The 17,875-nt window shown below is 42.4% G+C and overlaps 1 protein-coding gene across 1 annotated transcript in view; it reads right to left on the bottom strand.

The window, feature by feature from the left end:
- ULK2 (unc-51 like autophagy activating kinase 2) overlaps window positions 1-17,875 on the bottom strand; it is a 78,030-nt gene that overhangs the window by 51,973 nt on the left and 8,182 nt on the right. Inside the window, exons 4-7 of the mRNA XM_004599306.4 lie at window positions 6,087-6,119; window positions 5,775-5,811; window positions 2,594-2,767; window positions 1,424-1,497 (exon numbers count right to left, since the gene is read on the bottom strand). Coding sequence (XP_004599363.2) covers window positions 1,424-1,497; window positions 2,594-2,767; window positions 5,775-5,811; window positions 6,087-6,119 — 318 coding nt within the window. The remainder of the gene's footprint in view (window positions 1-1,423; window positions 1,498-2,593; window positions 2,768-5,774; window positions 5,812-6,086; window positions 6,120-17,875) is intronic.

The raw sequence follows: 17,875 nt of genomic DNA on the forward strand, positions 1-17,875 counted from the left end.
CCTTAATCTCAAACTTGACTTTTTACTGGACGTCCTAACCTAAGTCATTTTAACTAAGAACTGGGATAAGTATTCCTCTGAGGTTTCAGAATTAAGGTATTTGCAGGCTTAACACTTCACATTAGTTCAAAAACTTCATTGCCTAATTCTAGCAGACACAAAAAAAAGTATGCGAAAGGATTAAGAAGAAAGCTAAGATTTTTTTACTTTAAGTGTGAGGCTGATGTAAAGAAAAAAAAAAAAAACAGTACAGGATCTTGTCAAGAGGCAACACACAACAAACGAGCATATCCTACAGCTGAAGAAGCAACCCCAAATGCGGCTTTTAAATCATCCCTCATGGTATGCATCAAGTAAGCCAAACTGCACCTTCATACTCAGTTGAATAGATTTATATAATAATTCACCTTAAAAATATATGTAAATATGACTTAATTTTACAGTCTACTATATTAACATACATGATTCTGTATTACAGCATTATCAATGGTATAATCAGCATTAATAATAAGACTATATATAAAATCACATCATCCTTGGAAGCCAGTATTAAACAGTAGTTCCATCTTATCTGCAATTTCAGTTGTCCACAATAAACTGTAATCCAAAAATATTAAAAGGAAAATTCCAAAAACAAAGTTTTTAAAGTTTTAAACCGCATCACCTGAGCAGCATGGTGAAATCTTTTTTTTTTTTTTAAAGATTTATTCATTTTATTACAGCCAGATATACACAGAGGAGGAGAGACAGAGAGGAAGATCTTCCGTCCGATGATTCACTCCCCAAGTGAGCCGCAACGGACCGGTGCTGCGCCGATCCGAAGCCGGGAACCTGGAACCTCTTCCGGGTCTCCCACGCGGGTGCAGTATCCCAATGCATTGGGCCGTCCTCAACTGCTTTCCCAGGCCACAAGCAGGGAGCTGGATGGGAAGTGGAGCTGCCGGGATTAGAACCGGCGCCGATATGGGATCCCGGGGCTTTCAAGGCGAGGACTTTAGCCGCTAGGCCACGCCGCCGGGCCCCAGGTAAAATCTTGCACTGTCTTACTCCACCCACCATATAGTTTACCCACCTAAACCGAAGCAACTTAGCAGCCTTCTCAACGATGAAATTGTTTTATCACAATGCTTACATTCAAGCAATCCTCATCTTACATCCTAATGACAAAAATGCAAGCCCAGTAATACAAAGGAGGCACTAGGATATTAAACTTAAAAGGACAGTTTAATTTGGATACTATGTGATAATGCTGGCAGGGCACAAAGGAAAAACTTAGGATATACAGGGCTCCAAACAATCTAGTTTGGCGCAGTCCCTGCGAGTTCTAGAACACATCACCTGCTATCTGCAGGGACCACTGGACTTCAATTTCTATGCTTATGGTGCCATGCTTCACTACCATAGGATGCAAACAGTCACTCACCATATACATTGGAGATCCACAGAGTGTTGCAGCCATCATATTACTATGCAGGTAACGAGCAAAACCAAAATCCGCTATTTCATAGAAACAAGAAAAATCAAGAAGCAAATTAAACTTTTGATCACACTTAACATAAACCACAGCAAGTACAAAAGAATGATGAAAAATAGGTCAAGATTGTAACCAAGCGGGTTGAGCCACTGCTTGCAACATCAGCATCCCAAATAGGGAGAGTCGGTTCGAGTCCTAAGCTACGCCTTCTGATCCAGTTCCCTGATAACGTGCCTGGGAAAGCAGTAGATGCTGGCTCATGAACTCGGTTCCCTGCCACTGGTATGGGAGACCCAAATGTAGTTCTGGTTCCTGGCTTTAGCTTTACCCAGTCTCAGCCAATAGAGCCAGCAGACAGAATATCTTTTCTTCTGCCTCTTACTCTCTCTCTGTTGCTCTGCCTTTCAAATAAATAAACCATAAAAAAATTGTGAAAAATGAACAGCTTATTGACTAAGACTCTCCATCAAAGGAAAAAAGTAGCCACCTTAATTTCAAAAAATAAGAAGAAAATAGGAACCATCAACTCTGTAACTACTCTGTCAGTTTTGTAAGCAAGGGTACCAATTTCTGCAAATGAAAATGTCAATTACATTACTAAATGGTTTACTGAGATACTTCTCAACAAGTATCAATGCCAGACGTAAAATCTGAACTGTCTTTCCCCACACTGTAAGACGAGACAAGACCATGAGTGCCAAGGGCTGACCTGGATTCAGATCCTTGTATCAAAGTCCCTGAACTGTAAGGATCAGGGTATTAACCTGCTTCCTTTAGTCCCCTGTACAGCCTCCTCTTCCCGCCCAAGAAAAGCAGGATTTGGAACTCAGATTTGAATTCTGAGTGTGGCCCTGAGATTAGTATACAAAGGTACTTGAAAAAGGTTCACAGAAGATGGAATTAAAACTTTATTTTGGGATAGAGTGTTTCATAGGATGTAGTCCTCATACATGTTTTGAAGAGCCCTTGTATGATGCCAATAATGTAAAAAGGACTCACATGTCGAAACAGGCTTCAATGAACGCAATAAAAATTTCAACTCTGCATCAATGAAGCCAAATCTGAAACACTCAGTCTATCTAAAATGTCCTTTCCATGGAAGAATGCATATCCCTTTACCTATTTTGATGCGAATACCACTGACACTTGATTTTCTGCGGTTGGCGTAAGACAGCAAAATGTTCTGTGGTTTGAGATCCCTGTGGATGATGCCCTTGCTATGCAGAATCCTCATGGCCGCTGCAATCTGATGAAGAAATACTCTGATGGTGTCTTCACTGAGAGTTCCTTTAGCTGATGGGAAAGGAGTCACATAAATATTTAAGCACATAAAATCAAGTATCTTTTACATTTTCCATCAACAGAACTGACTTATTGCTTTTGGCGTTTTGGCTACGATCAAGTGCAGAGCTAACTTGTGAAATAGAGCATGAATAGAATAAGAAACCCAGATTCACATTTATTCGTGTTTTTAACTTAATAAGTGAAGTCTAGGAAGAAATACTAGATTTCTCAAAAAAAAAAAAAAAGTAACCAATCTGTTACAAAAAGAACTGATTTGCATGTTCTGTTTTCACCAGTGGTTTTGGCTTTGCCCTTTCCATTCTTACTGCTGAAGGTGCCCACATTACTTGTCATTTTAAGTAAAATAAATGTGAATCTCTTTCACAAGTAAAAAAAAAAAATGTACTGCCCTTTCTCAGTAGTCAAGTATCATATTTAATTCCAACAATTACATAAATACAAATTAAAAACAAGCAAAATCTTAGCCAGCATGACACCAGCATCCCGTATCAGAGTACTGCACTAGTTCCAATCCAGCTTCCTGCTAAAGCACCTGGGAAAGCAGAAGAGGACCCAAGTGCTTGGGCTCCTGCACCCACATCAGAGACCAGGATGGAGTCCCGACTCCTGGCTTTGACCTGGCCCAGCATCAGCCTTTAAGGCCATTTGAGTGGTGAACCAGAAGATGAAAGATCTCTCTCTGCCTCTATTGTTCTGCCTTTCAAGTAAATTAAATAAATCTAAAAACGAACCAGCAAAAACCAGGAAAATCTTTGAATAGAGACACTTGATGCTACTGCTGCTTGCACCTGTTAGGATCTGAGTTCCCACATCTTCCTCTCTTTTCAGTTTTGTTTATTTGAGGGAAAGAGATACGGAGACTAGAAAATAGACAATCAGAGTAAGCACTCCCATCTGCTGACTGGCTCCCTAAATGCTGCAACAATCAAGGACTTGGCCAGGCCCAAGTTGAAAGCCAAGGAATCCAACTCAAGTTTCCCATTTGGGTGACAGGAACTCAAGTACTTAGGCCACTACCTGCTGCTTCCCAATGTGTGTATCAACAAGAAGCTGGAATCAAAGGCAGAACAAATACTTGAATCAAGCACTGTGATACAAGGGCCATGGATGTCCCAAGTGCCTCTTAAACCACTAGGCCAAATGCTCATCCTCTTTTTCTTTTTATCTCCCCTGCTTCCCCCAAACTCCTGTCCCAGCATAGGACCTGTCACAACTAAAGACACTTTAAAGGGCAAATGCTTCCACTACTGTAAAGAGACAGTTTGAAGGTAGTCCCTGGTCAGTAAATACTACAGTATTCCTGTGTGTGCTGGAGTGTGAGTGTTTCACAGCTTTATTTATTGTTAGGCAGTCCTTGTTCAAATCCCAGCTCCTCCACTCGCTATGTGACCCTGGAAGATAAATCTTCCGTGCCCAATTTCTCAGCTCTTAAAGCTGGTAAGAGACGTGACAGAGTGTTACGAGGATTAAACAAGAAAGCACATTTGGAACAAAAACTTTAGAAAAAGGCCTGAAACATAATCACACAAATATAGTAAGCATTAAAAAATAAACTTTTTATTAAAATGGATCTAAGTATCACAAACATAATTCCTTGCATCTACATGAAAAATTTAATCTTTGATTCAATATTGTGAACATATTTTTGTCCATACAATTACTATAATGTGTTTTATATAATCTTTCCATTTGTAATTAAAAATAAAAATAATAGTATTAATATCTGAAACAACCAAAATATTATGCTTTCAAAATCTTCTTAATCACATCAAATGACATTGGGCCCTCATCATCTTCAAATAAAATAAATCTCCATGACTGAACAAACTTTCAGGGATGGGCTTCTCGCTCAGTGGCTAAGTCACTGCTTAAGATGTCTGCATCCTATGTGGGACAGCCTGGTCTGAGTTCCAGCTACTCTGTTTCCAATCCAGATTCCTGTTAATGCACACCCTGGAGGCATGCCTGCTAATGGCTTAAGTACTTGGGCTCCTGCCATCCATGTAGGTGATGCCACAGAACTGTAGGCTCTTGGCTTCAACGTGGCTACACCCTGGCTTGTTGCAGACACCTGGGGAATAACCTGGTGAATGGAAGACTCACTCTCTCAACTGATCAAAGAAAATGAAAATAAATAATTTGTTTTATTTTCAAACATTAGGATGAAATGGTTAGCCTAAAGGGTAAGCCACCAGTTAAGATGTTCACATACCACACTGCAGAGCCGGGTTAGAACCCAGGCTCCAGCTCCTGCTAATGCAAACTTCAGGAGGCAGCAGGAAGCTTCCAGCCATGGGCTCCTGCTATCCATGTGGGAAGACTGGACGGAGTTCTCTCTACACACCCAGACACTGCAGCTGTCTACATAGTGAGCCAGCAAGCGGTAAATCTGTCTCTTGATTTTTTTTTTAAATATGATCAAAGAAAATTCTTTAGAGGGACACAATTTGATCTGAAGCTTCATAATCTACAACATATACATTCTGCCTTCAGAATTTCAAGTACCTTCTGGCACTAAAATCCTACTGCAGAGCCACGAATAATTTCAGTACCACCTTTAGTGCCTTCTGATGTTGCTGGATTTTTTAAATTACAAGCTATGTTCACATAAATGCATTCTTCCACTAAGATTTTTCTGTCTGGAAGAAATAAAAGGTTCCCCAACGGCAACTCAATTATGCCTTTTGAAGAACAGAAGAAATTCAATTTGGTTTCTTTCCTCTCGGGCAGCAGATTCATCTCTTAAGCAGTGTCAGACAGACACACACAAAAAGGTAGTATTTACAAACAAGTAAATTTAAGAACAAAACCACAGCAAACTGCTGGTTAGTAAAAAGTGGCTACATGTTAAACAAATACAAAAATAGTTGTTGAATGTCTATATAAAGTGCAGGAAGCAAGGACAGCACATTTCAGAAGTACTTTTGTGGATTAAACAGACTGAAGTACTACCTATATTGAACACACAGACACACAGACACACACACAAAATTACCTTGCAAATAATCTGCCAGGTCCCCACCATTGCAATACTGATATTAAAAAGAAAAAGTTATAGTCAGTGACTCAACATTAACTCAGTCCATTCTCAGTTCACTTTAATTATCTATTTGCATATAACATAAATCTAGTCTAAAAATATAATTATAAAATCAAAAAATTTTAATTTTATATTCCTTAAGTGAAAATCAGATCCTGACTTGATTTTATTAATTCATATTTTCATATAATAATCTGTCAATTTTAAAGTGCAGATTAATCAAAAGTAATGTAAAATAAATTAAGCAAAAGCTTGTATTCTACATACCTCCATCACAAGAAAGACAGAGTTGGGTAATTCCTGAAAAGTAAATGCATGCCACTTAGATTAGAAAAAATTAAGAAAAAAATTTATGGTAGTTAAACAATAGTACACTTGTATGTGATTAATTTAGCAAGATGAAATCACAAAATCCATTCAAAAGTGAAACTAATATTCCCAACACAATGCTTCAAGCAACTCCTTTTCAAAGTCAACCCAAATTCTGATCATTACTAATACAAGTCCTGAAAAAGTTCAATTCTGTGTGGAAAGAATTAAAGAGAGATCTCTCTTTTGTTTACAATTGACCTAAAATAATATTTAAGACTGAAAGTATGGGACAGTTGCTACTTGTTCAAAGAGAAGGGTTCTTTTGTCCTCAGGCAAGCACATTCACTTTGAAAAGCCTATGACTCAGTCACAAAATGACTTCTAATTCCCTCTATTCACTCTAAATGCATAATCTGATTTCTGGAACACGTGACCCGGGTCATCTGGTATTTTTATTTTTCTAGTGTTTATGTTTACTGCGGTCAACCCATGAGCAGCGGATTGCTGGCAAAGGGAAGATGTTTCCTCACACGATCCCAAGACATGCTCCAGGATTTCAAGGAACTGAGCTGACGAGTTTTCTGTATTCTCTCAAACTCCCATGGCTCCAGCTTTGTTTCTTGAGTAAGCAAATCAAAGAAAATAGAGCACAACTACTGCAGGACACTGATCCAGGGAAAGATTTTTTTTTTAATATGACCCACAAAACACAGGTAACAAAAGCAAATGTTAACAAATGGTATTACTTCAAACCAAAAGAGCTTCTGAATAGCAAAGGAAACAATCAACAGAGTGAACTGACAATCTATGAACTGAGAGAGCAAAATCCACAAACTACTCACTGACAATGGATGAGTTTCCAGAATAAATAAGGAATTCGACAATAATGAAAAACTGGGTGAATAACCTGTACTTTTCTCAAAAGATAAACAAACGCCAACAAGCACATGAAAAAATGCTCAACCTCACTAATCATCAGGGAAATGCAAATCAAAACCACAGTGAAGCATCTTCTTACCCCAGTTAGAATAGTTATTGTTAAAAAGAACAAAAAAGAACAATGCTATCAAAGATGCAGAGAAACATGAACAAACTCTCAAGAGTTTACACTGTTGGTGAGAATGTAAATTAGGGCTTGTATATTAGGGTAGTTAACACGAATCACAGTACAGAAGCTCTTCAGAACTGACGTAAGGCCCATGATGGACAGATACCCAAAGGAACTGAGTATACGAAAGAGATGTGCTTATTGTTGCCAAGACACAGATCAATGTAGGTATCCACAAAAGGAGAATTAATCACCATAAACGACTTCTATTCACAACAGAGAGATCAAATTCCCATCTAGGTACTCACAATTTTAGACAAATACATAGCTACTCATTAATTCATTCATTTAACAAAATAATAGAAATATTTTAACAACTTTGATCACACACGTTGCTTTGTCTACTTCCAAACAGTGAAAATAAAGACTCAAACATTCTTTCTCTTAAAACATCCTCTCATTTCAGCCCCCTTTACAAGTGTGTATTTTTCTTCTAAGATTTATTCATTTTTATTGGAAAGGCAGATCCACAGACAGGAAGAAATATCTTTCAGCCACTGGTTAACTTCCCAAATGTCTGCAATTGTTGGAGCTGAGCTGATCTGAAGCCAGAATCCAGGAACTTGTCACGGATCTCCCAAGTAGGTGCAGGTACCCAAGGCTTTCAGCCATTTTCTGCTGCTTTCCCAGGCCATAAAAGGGAGCTAGATGGGAAGTAGAGCAGCTGGGACATGAACTGGCGCCCATAAGGGATCCCAGCACCTGCGAGGGGAGGATTTAGCCAACCGAGGCATCATGTCGGGACCAAGTGCATGTATTTTTAAATAAAGCACTTGCAGGTTAGATAATACACCACAGCCTGGAGTGTTGGCATCCCATACAGGTACTGGTTGCTTCACTTTTTTTTTTTTTAACTTATTCATGAATTACACTGCATTACGTGACACAGTTTCATAGGTACTGGGATTCTCCCCACCCCTCCCCAAACCCTCCCACCATGGTGGACTCCTCCACCCCGTTGCATAACCGCAGCTCAAGTTCATTTGGGATTCCCTCATTGCAAGCATACACCAGACATAGAGTCCAGCATCTTATTGTCCAGTCAAGTTCAACAGCTTCTTAGGGAGACCCCCTCTGGTCTGAAGGCAGAGCCAGCAGAGTATCATCCCGATCAATCAAAAGCTCCAACATATCATCAGCAACCATCCAGGTACGATGAGGCTGGTGCAGAGTCCACTGATTGACATAGTCCATCACAGAGTCTCCCCTTGCCCAGTATTTCGCCATCAACACATAGCTGAGGTGGTTGGTCGATCCACTCCATCTTCCATCTTGGTCAATGTTCTGATTCCTCCATTTTGATTGAAGGGAACCCCAAAGAAACTTTGAGGTGTTCCCAGATCAGGTTCCTATAGGTACTAGCAAGCACAGTGCCTGCTTCAGTCCATCACCCCAATCAGCTGGTGGTTGCAACCGCTGGGTTGGTTCTATTCTCAGCCCCGACCTCCACCGGAACCAATGAGTATTGCAGTCCGACCCGGCTCTGCCCATCACACACTCGACCCTCACCTAAACCAGTGGGAAGTGTGCTGGTTGGGTGCTGCATTCCTAACAGGCATAGGCAGCCTCGCCTTGGCATTCTGTGTTGTGTACTGTTTTTATCACAACCGAACCTGGCCCGTCCCCCACCCAGCTCCAGAGCTCAGACTTGCCAGTGGATGACGCGAACTGACTCAGCCTGGTCCGCCCTCAACCCGAGCCAGATGTATGCCAGTGGGTCACTTTCCAAAGCCTCTTCTGGGTTGTTTACCTCCATGCTTCCTGCACTTATTTGTAGGGTCAGTGTCCTGTCAGAGGAACTGTTCAGGTTCCTCCATCAGACCCCTCCTGGTGTCAGGTTTCGTGCATACCAGCAGGTCCACGGGCCAGCACCACTCATTCCATCCCTTGCCCCAGCAGGAGCAGCGGCCTTTCTTAACTGGTCTTCAACCCATTCTGGTTCCTGCTGATGGAAGTTTCAGCCCAGCCACGGCTTGTCCATACCCACATATAGCTCATATATGGCTCAGTCCTAGCTGAGTCCGTCCCACATCTACCCTGGTCCTCTGGAGCACCAAACTGTGCTGTGGTCTAACCTGGCACGATGCATCTTGTCCCAGTCCACACTTATGCCAAAGGAGACTACAACTGTGACCCGGCCAGAACTCAGCCCCTTCCAGCTCCTGCGCCCCTTAGTGGGAAACTCCACCCAGCCAGGGCCTCCCCCTAGCTCCCCATCCAGGCCAGTTCCCGGCCAGTATTAAGCATGCCAGCGGTTGCTCTGGGTCAGCTCCACACATCCCATAGCCTGTTGCGCCTCCTGCCTTGTCTTCAACGGCCCTCCTAAGCCATCCAGTGGGGTCAGAGTTCCCACAGGGTTTGGCCCACACATCCCCGACCACCTTCTACCGCCGGGTATGGTTCTCGAATGCCAGGAAATGTCATGATCCTGCTTACTATGACCCCTCTGCTGATCCCTCATCCTGTTAGGCAATGGGGACATCCTGCTGGACAAGTCCAGATTTTGGCTCTTGAATGAACTGGTGTTCGGTAATCTGCATTATAAAGTGATTACAGGTTCTTCAGAGGAAGATCTACTGCCATTGAGAATCTTTAGTACTCATTCACGTCCACAAAGCACTGTGGGTTCAGGATGGAGCTACCCAAGCAGCATATCAAAGAACCAAAATTCCAGAACTCCCTGGCTGGGCGGCCAGCAGACAGAGCCTGGCGCCAAATGGTGTACTGGCCGCCGGGGAGCCGCTCACCATAGGTACATGGTAGCAGGCCCGTGTGTTCCATGCTTGAGGCGCGGCCATCCCAAGGCCCCCAGCAGGCAGCCACCTTGCTTCCTGCCAGGGGTTCAACTCCTTAGGCCCCAGTCCCGCCCCTCCTGGCTCCTCCCCCCCAGCTCCAGCCACTTGGCGGGCAGTAGGGGAGACCCAGACCCGCTACACAGACCCCCAGGACTCACCCAAAAAAGGGTAGCCGCCAGGGTTCCGGCAAGTCTGGGAGCCGCTCACCACAGGTACGTGGTAGCAGGACCGTGTTCCAGGCTTGAGGCGCGGCCATCCCAAGGCCCCCAGCAGGCAGCAAGGTGGCTGCCTGCTGGGGGTTCCAGCTTTACTTTCGATCCAGCTTCCTGCTGGTGTGTCTTGGAAGGCAGTGGAAGATGGGCCCAAGTGTTTAGGCCCTGCATCCACATGGAAGACCTGCAAGAAGCTCCTTGCTCCTTGTCCTGGTTTCAGCCTGGCTCCACCCCAGCCACTGCAGCCATTGGGAAGTGAACCAGTAGAGAGAGATTCTCTCTTTCTTTCTCTCTCAATCTTTCTCTCTTTTTCTCTTTTTCTCTCCCTCTCCTTTCCTCCCTTCATCCCTCCCCACTTTTCTCTCTAACCCTGCCTCACAAATAAAATTTTTCAAACATTAAAAACAAATCACTTAAATCCTTGGGAGCATGATTAGCTATAGGAGCCAGGAAAGAATTAGCAAAACAAAGTGTTTTTCTTTGAACTGAATGAATGAAGTCACCTAAAGACAATGAAAACTCAACTAGCACTCAGGGCACAAGAGAAGAATCCAGAAAAGAGTTGCCCACAGGATTAGAAAGGCTGAGATGGGAAGCCCATGTAGTGTGTGAGCCCGACCACCATGGGCCTGCCCTAGCTAAATGCATGTACACGCTCCTTTCCTGATGTGAGGATCATCATCTCCCCTCCTCTGCAGCACTTCCAACAACAGAATTAAAGACACAGGAATTTCATCTTGTCATTTTCTTGTTTAAACTCACGAAAGTTACTGAAAACTATGCTAAAAATTTAACTCCTAAAAAGAATAAAAGATTACTATTATGAACCTTTGCGTATCAATATGTGAGAATCAGAAGAAAACGGAATTGACAAACAATTTGTTCAACAGAAAAACAACCTATCGGGGTTGGCACTGTGTTACAACAGGTTGAGCTGCCACTTGGGATGCCCAGATCTGGTATAAGGGAGCCTGGAAGGAGTCCCACCTCCCCTTCAGAACCAGCTTTCTGCTAATGCACACACACCCTGGGATGGCTGAGTGCCTGGGTCCCAACCACGCACAGGGCAGACCTGAAGGGAGTTGCACACTCCTGGCTTCAGCCTTGTCCTACCCTGGCTCTTGCAGCCTTACAGAAGAGACCTAGCAGACAGGAGGGCCAGCTCTCTGGTGTGCAGATGCTCTGCGTCTCTCATAAACAATCCTTTGAAAAGACAACTTAGTAAAACAGACAAGAAATACATAATGTGAAAAGGCCCAACAAAAGTTTTTGAATAAGACTGACAGGGGATTGAATTTTAGTCCCTCAACTTGCTAGTGCTTGACTTTGGAAGACACACAGGGTTTCTGCATTTCAATGTCCTTACTCACAGAGGAAGATAACAGTCTCTTGCATGAAGTTTATGAGGTTAAAATCCAATTTACTGCCTCAGTAAACGTTAAATACTCAGCAGACAATGGCTCTAATGATTGCCCTATATAGGAAGAGAGGAAACAGTATGTTTTCCTATTTAAGTTTTGTGAAAACCAAAGTATACTGTAGCGCATATATGTTTTAAATATATTTTTTTTTTTATTTTTCAGAGGGAGAAAATAAACTGGTGATTGCCATGAACCACAAGAACTATGGGCCAGCTGTCTACATATTCTATCTCCCATGTGGAAATTAAAGACAAAGTTAAATTGAACTTAAAATACTGGCTACTAGAGACTGGGAAAAGTTGGGGAGAGAGCTGGGGGGAGATCAAAGGATACCAAGAACATAGCCAGAAGCCAGGTTCCAGTGTTCCACACACTGAAGCAACTGGGTTTCACAATAACATACTATTTACTACATAAAGACCTCAAAGAGGAGCTGGTAGGCTGCAAACATGGACAAAGGGTAGGGAGATAGACACCAATTCACTGGTTTAACCAGTCTGCAATTAAGCACGTGTTGAAAGATTAATACACCTGTACAAGTATATAGTGACCTGTACAAGTATGTAAGTTAACCAAAAAGCTTTTCAACAATAAAAATGGGGGGGGGGGGACATAGGAAAAGGATGGGCATTTGGTACAGCAGTGAGAGACACGAGCATCCTATACTGCAATATCTGAATTTGGGTTCCCACTGCACTTTTAATTCTGATTCCAGCCTCCTGCTGACATGCATCCTGGGAGACAGCAGATAATAGCTCAGGTGGTATGGTCCCTGTCACTTCTGCAAAAGACTCGGTCTGAGCTCTAGACTCCTGACCTCGGTCTAGCCCAGTCCAAACTGCTGCAGGCATCTGGGGAGTGAAACTGTATGTGAGAGTTGTCCCTGTCTATTTCTCTGTACATTTCCAAAATTAATGAATGAAATGTTAAAAAAAGAAAAGAAAAGAAAAGAAAAAAGAAAAAACACTGGGGTTAGCGCCATGGTGTAGTAGTAGACTGATCTCTGCCACCAGCATCCCATAAGGGCACAGCTGCTCCACTTGCAACCCAGCTAGAGGCCTGTGAAAGCAGCTGAGGATGGCTCGGGTGATGTGGCCTGGAGGAGGTTCCTGGCTTCAGAGTGGCTCAGCTCCAGCCACAGCAGCCATCTGGGGAGTGAACCAGCAGGTAGAGGATGGATCTCTCTGCCTCTTCTCTCTGCATAGTCTGCCATTCAAATGGAAATAAAACCTTTTAAAACGAAAAATAAATGTATTAAGGGGAAAAAAAAAGGAGTATCTGTTTAGGGGTCAGTACTGTGGTATACAGGTTAAGGAGCAGCACCTGAAACACCGGCATCCCATATCAGAACTCGGGCTTAAATCCACTGTTCTGCTCCCAATCCAGCACCTTTCTAACGTGACTGATAGCTAAAATCCTTGGGCACCTGCATCATGCAGGAAACTCAGATGGAGTTCCAGGCTCCTGGCTTCAGCCTGACCCAGACTTGGCTGGTACAGTCATTTGGGAAGTGAACCAGCAGACAGAAGGTCTTCCGATCTCTCCTTTTCTATCATTCTGCCTTTCAAATAAATAAAACTCCATTTTTTATTTTAAAAAAATCTGCTCATCAAAATACGTCATTAAGGAAATGAAAAGACAAGTAACTGTGTGGGATAAATCATTTTCAATACATGTATCTGCAAAGAACTGTGTCCACAATTCATACAAGAATACATTAATAACAAAAGGTAACCAACATACAAAAACAAGTAATTATTTTTAAAAGTCCCTGCAGGGGCCCGGCAGCGTGGCCTAGCAGCTGAAGTCCTCGCCTTGAAAGCCCCGGGATCCCATATGGGTGCCGGTTCTAATCCCTGCAGCTCCACTTCCCATCCAGCTCCCTGCTTGTGGCCTGGGAAAGCAGTTGAGGACGGCCCAAAGCTTTGGAACACTGCACCCGCGTGGGAGACCCGGAAGAGGTTCCAGGTTCCCGGCTTCGGATCGGCGCGCAGCGGCCCGTTGCGGCTCACTCGGGGAGTGAAACATCGGATGGAAGATCTTCCTCTCTGTCTCTCCTCCTCTGTGTATATCTGACTTTGTAATAAAATGAATAAATCTTTAAAAAAAAAAAAGTCCCTGCGGGTGATGCTGGGTGTCAGTATTGAGAGTACCTAAGTTCAGATCCTCACTCCAGTTCCTAATTCCAGCTTCTTCTATTGCACACCTTGGGAAGCAGCAGGCGATACTTCAAGTGCGTGAGTTCCTCTCACCTGAGTGGGAGACCCAGACGGAAGTCCAGGCTTTGGCTTCAGCCCAGCTGTGTAGGCATCTGCAGTTAAGCCAAAGGATGGGAAATCTGTCTCTTACCCTCTCTATACCTTTCAAATAGTTAAAAACAAATAAATAAGCTAATTAACAGAAAAACAAAAAACTCACAAGGCAATTTAAAAAAAGCTTAAGTGGCTAATTAATTTACAAAATGTACTGAAGTCAGTCATTATCAGGAAAATACTAATTAAAATCCCAATTATATTCCTCACCAGAATAACTAAAATTCTGAAGTACTAACAAAGATGTGGAGCCGCCAGGAATGCACAGCAACTACTGGTAGGCAACTCGCAGGCTGGGCCTACACACATCCTATGATCCAGAAACTTGTGCTAGAGTTAATCCATGCAAGATCTGATTCAACACACAGGAACAGTAAAGAGGCTTCAAGCAGGAACCACAGCCATGAGACATGTTCATTCCTTCTGCCTATTCTCTTACGGGGCACTGGAGCACAGCAGATGCAAAACTAGCATAGCTAGGAAGCCCTGCTTTGGAACACGCCCTCAGGAACAGGTAATTTAAAACAAAAATGCTGCACTTATTTATAAAAATGTTGACAGCAATGGATACATGCATATACAGATTTTTTTAAAAAACAAAGACCCAAAGGATATACAACAATGGCTTATTCTGGGGAAAAGAAATAAAAAAGGGTAAAGGGGCGTCTCTTTTTTACTTTGTATATGGGTAGGCCATCTGAACTATCTTTATATTAAGATCCTATTACTATAATTTCAAAAACAATAAAATGAATTAAAACAAGTCAGCAGGTTCTTTTCAGAATTCACATGCCTAGAAGCTGAAATGGAAAAACCAAGTGTGTGACACAAAGCAAAAGAAAAGAGGTAACAAGGAAAAGATTCTAAAGAAAACTTCTTGGTTCCTGAGAGCGACCACCTTACATCTCACTTCTATATTTCTTAATTCATCTCCAATTCATCTAACTTCTGTGGGTTATCTCACAGGAAAAGATAAGCGCAAGAAAGAAAAAAACAAATCCTCAGGTTTATTGCCCTTGGGGTTACTTGGCACTAGACAGTCTCAGAGCATTCTATAAATAAGCAGAGCTGGAATTATCCCCACTTTAGTGAGGAAAGGTATTAACGTGGAAGAAGTGGCCTGTTCCAAAGCACTCTTTGCCCAGCTTTATTTCCACCCAGCACTCTTCATAGATCATTTCTTCGCTCATTCTGACCATAATCTCTCACCCACTGAGAGAAGTAAATCAGTAAGAGGAATTTGTTTTCTTACAAAACGAGAAGCTGGAAGTCCATCGAGGCACAGAGTGGGTGTCTGGTGGGAGCTGCTCAGTAACAGCCAAGCGCAGATGAGTGACTGGAGGGGTGAGGTGGCTCTAAAGGCACTGACTCAACAAGTGAGGATTCTACTCTCCAAACCACACTTCCTAGTACCATCTCCTTGAGGGGGAGGTAATGTCAACTCATCAATTCTGGGAAGACACAAACATGCAGATCATTACAGATAAAGCTCTTAAAATCTTATGAAAGTCAGTTCTAGCTTACTGATCTGACACAAGACAGCAAAAGTTTGTGGAAAAATCTCTTCCTTAATACACAGTCAAGAGCACTAATTACACCAAAGATTGCCAAACCGTCTAGATGTACCACACTGACCTCAGGTAGATTAACTAATAATCAAGTACCCACCTAATCTGAACCTGATTTATCCATAATTCTTCAAATTGCCTAAATACTCTTCAATAGCCCTGAAGAATAAATGCTCTTCTATAGTTATCATCAGAATAAGAGCCTCAGATAACTAGCCAGGCTTCCTGGAAAACAGTCAAATCCTTACATCATTCCTTTCAACACAAATTCTGGAAAGCAAACATGTAAATTAAAAAAAAAGTGAACCAAAAGTGCTAGCAAAAAAAAAAAAAAACCATGGGGACATTTTTATAATTGCAGGGTGGAGAAGTCCTTCAATGACAAGAAACCTACAAGCCATTAACGAGCAGGTGGCTACATTTTTACTATATACTTAATTCCATTTATAAAAAAAAAAAAGAGGTTAAAATCAGATTAAAACAACCAAAAAAAAAAGTCCAAAGTAGAAAAATACTGATACAGACAGCAAAGAATTATCCATTTTGGCTCCCCTCCACCACCCCCTGCAGCCTGAGTATTCAAGTCCTATCAATTCTCTTAAACATCTCCCCAACTTTTCCAGACCATATCTGCTAATCTCAATTTCTGTATGTGGCTATTCCACTATTTATTCAACTATTCATTTACTAAGGGACATTTACTTGTTTCTAGTCATGGACACACTAAGTAATGCTGCACTAATGATTACTGGACAGCTCCCATACTTTGATCTCTATGAAATACATGGCCAGGAATTCATAGCAGGTCAGTAAAAGGGATATCCATTTTCAATGGAAACAGATATTCCTCTTTATTCAACTATTTTTCAATTACCTAGTATATTACTAGACACTAGTCTAGGTAGGAGCTATTGGTTAGCAATAAATGATGAAATTTAAGTGCCCTGTTCTCCTGAAGCTTTAATTCTAACAACAAAAGAAGTAGATACAGCATGTTAGAGGATGCTCAGTGCTTTGGGGTAAAGTATGGAAGAAAGCTAGAGAATGCTGGGCAGCTGCGGGAAGAGGCGACTGCAATGTTGAGCAGGCTCAAGAGGGCCTCCCTGAGAACACAGGACATGGATAAGGACTCCAGGAGGAGAAGGGACAGGGCCAGGTTCCAGGGTGCCCTGGGAACCATGGGGAGGCAGGTGTCTGAGCAGAAGCAGCCAGAGAAGTCCTGCCGAACCGGCTGAGCTGTAGTAACAGCACTGTGGCTTTTACTCTGACAGAACTGAGGAACACTGCAAGGCTCCAGAAGGAGGAGCAGCACACGCTGGCCTGCCCCAACAGGATCCCTCTTGAGGCAAGTTGGAAATATTTTTACAGAACAATAAAGCAAAAGGGCAGAAAATGGAATTACCAGACAGTATTCCAGATGTGGCTTAACAACTCACATTTCTACAAGTGACAGACACAGAATACAATACTCATGGGAATCCCAACCAATTCTGCCATTAAATATTACTGTTCTTAAAAAAACAGAGGAGTCATTTATTTAAAATTTTGCTCTATTTATCTGAGATGCAGAGAGTGTGCCCATCTGCTATTTCACTCCTCAAGCTGGAACTGGGCAGAAATGGTACTTCATCCCAGGCAATAGGATATGGGATGGGGGCATCCTAATTGGAATTTTGACAACTAGGCAAATGCTGACACCTTGGTGCTTTGATTTAAAAAGAAAAGTGAAAGAGGAGGAGAAAGGCAGAGAGGTATACTTCCCAGATGGCTACAATAGCTGGGGCTGGCTGGGTCTGGCAAAGGTAGGAGTCTTGTCCAGGTCTCCCACGTGGGTCGCAGGGGTCTAAGGATTTGGGTGTCCTTGGCTGCCTTTTCCAGTGCTGGACAGGAAATGAAGCATCCAGGCCCCAAACCAGCAGCACCCATACAGGAACCAGCATCACAAGCAGTGTCCTTATCCGCTAATGCTACCTTCACCAACTAGATGAGCAAAAAGTGTCACTGTTATCTTAATTTACCTTTTCCTACTAGTTCACTTATTAGCTACTTTATGTTTACTCTGAAAACTGACAATTCTCATGCTTTTCTTACTTTTTTGACTGTCTTTTCCTCACCAAAATCAGAGGATTTAAGTGATTCAGCGCTATCTATTATTTGTTGCAGGTATTTTTCAAACTATTATTTGCCAACTGCCCCTTTTTGCATCTACTGGGATGTAATTTGCATAAACAGACATTGATTTAAACATACAACTCCGTGGTGAGCTGTAACAAAGGTACAGACCAGCGCATCTACCCCACCAATCCAAGTGTTTAACATTTCCATCTG

The sequence above is a fragment of the Ochotona princeps genome, chromosome 17 (genome assembly GCF_030435755.1).
Source record: "Ochotona princeps isolate mOchPri1 chromosome 17, mOchPri1.hap1, whole genome shotgun sequence".
NCBI lineage: Eukaryota > Metazoa > Chordata > Mammalia > Lagomorpha > Ochotonidae > Ochotona > Ochotona princeps.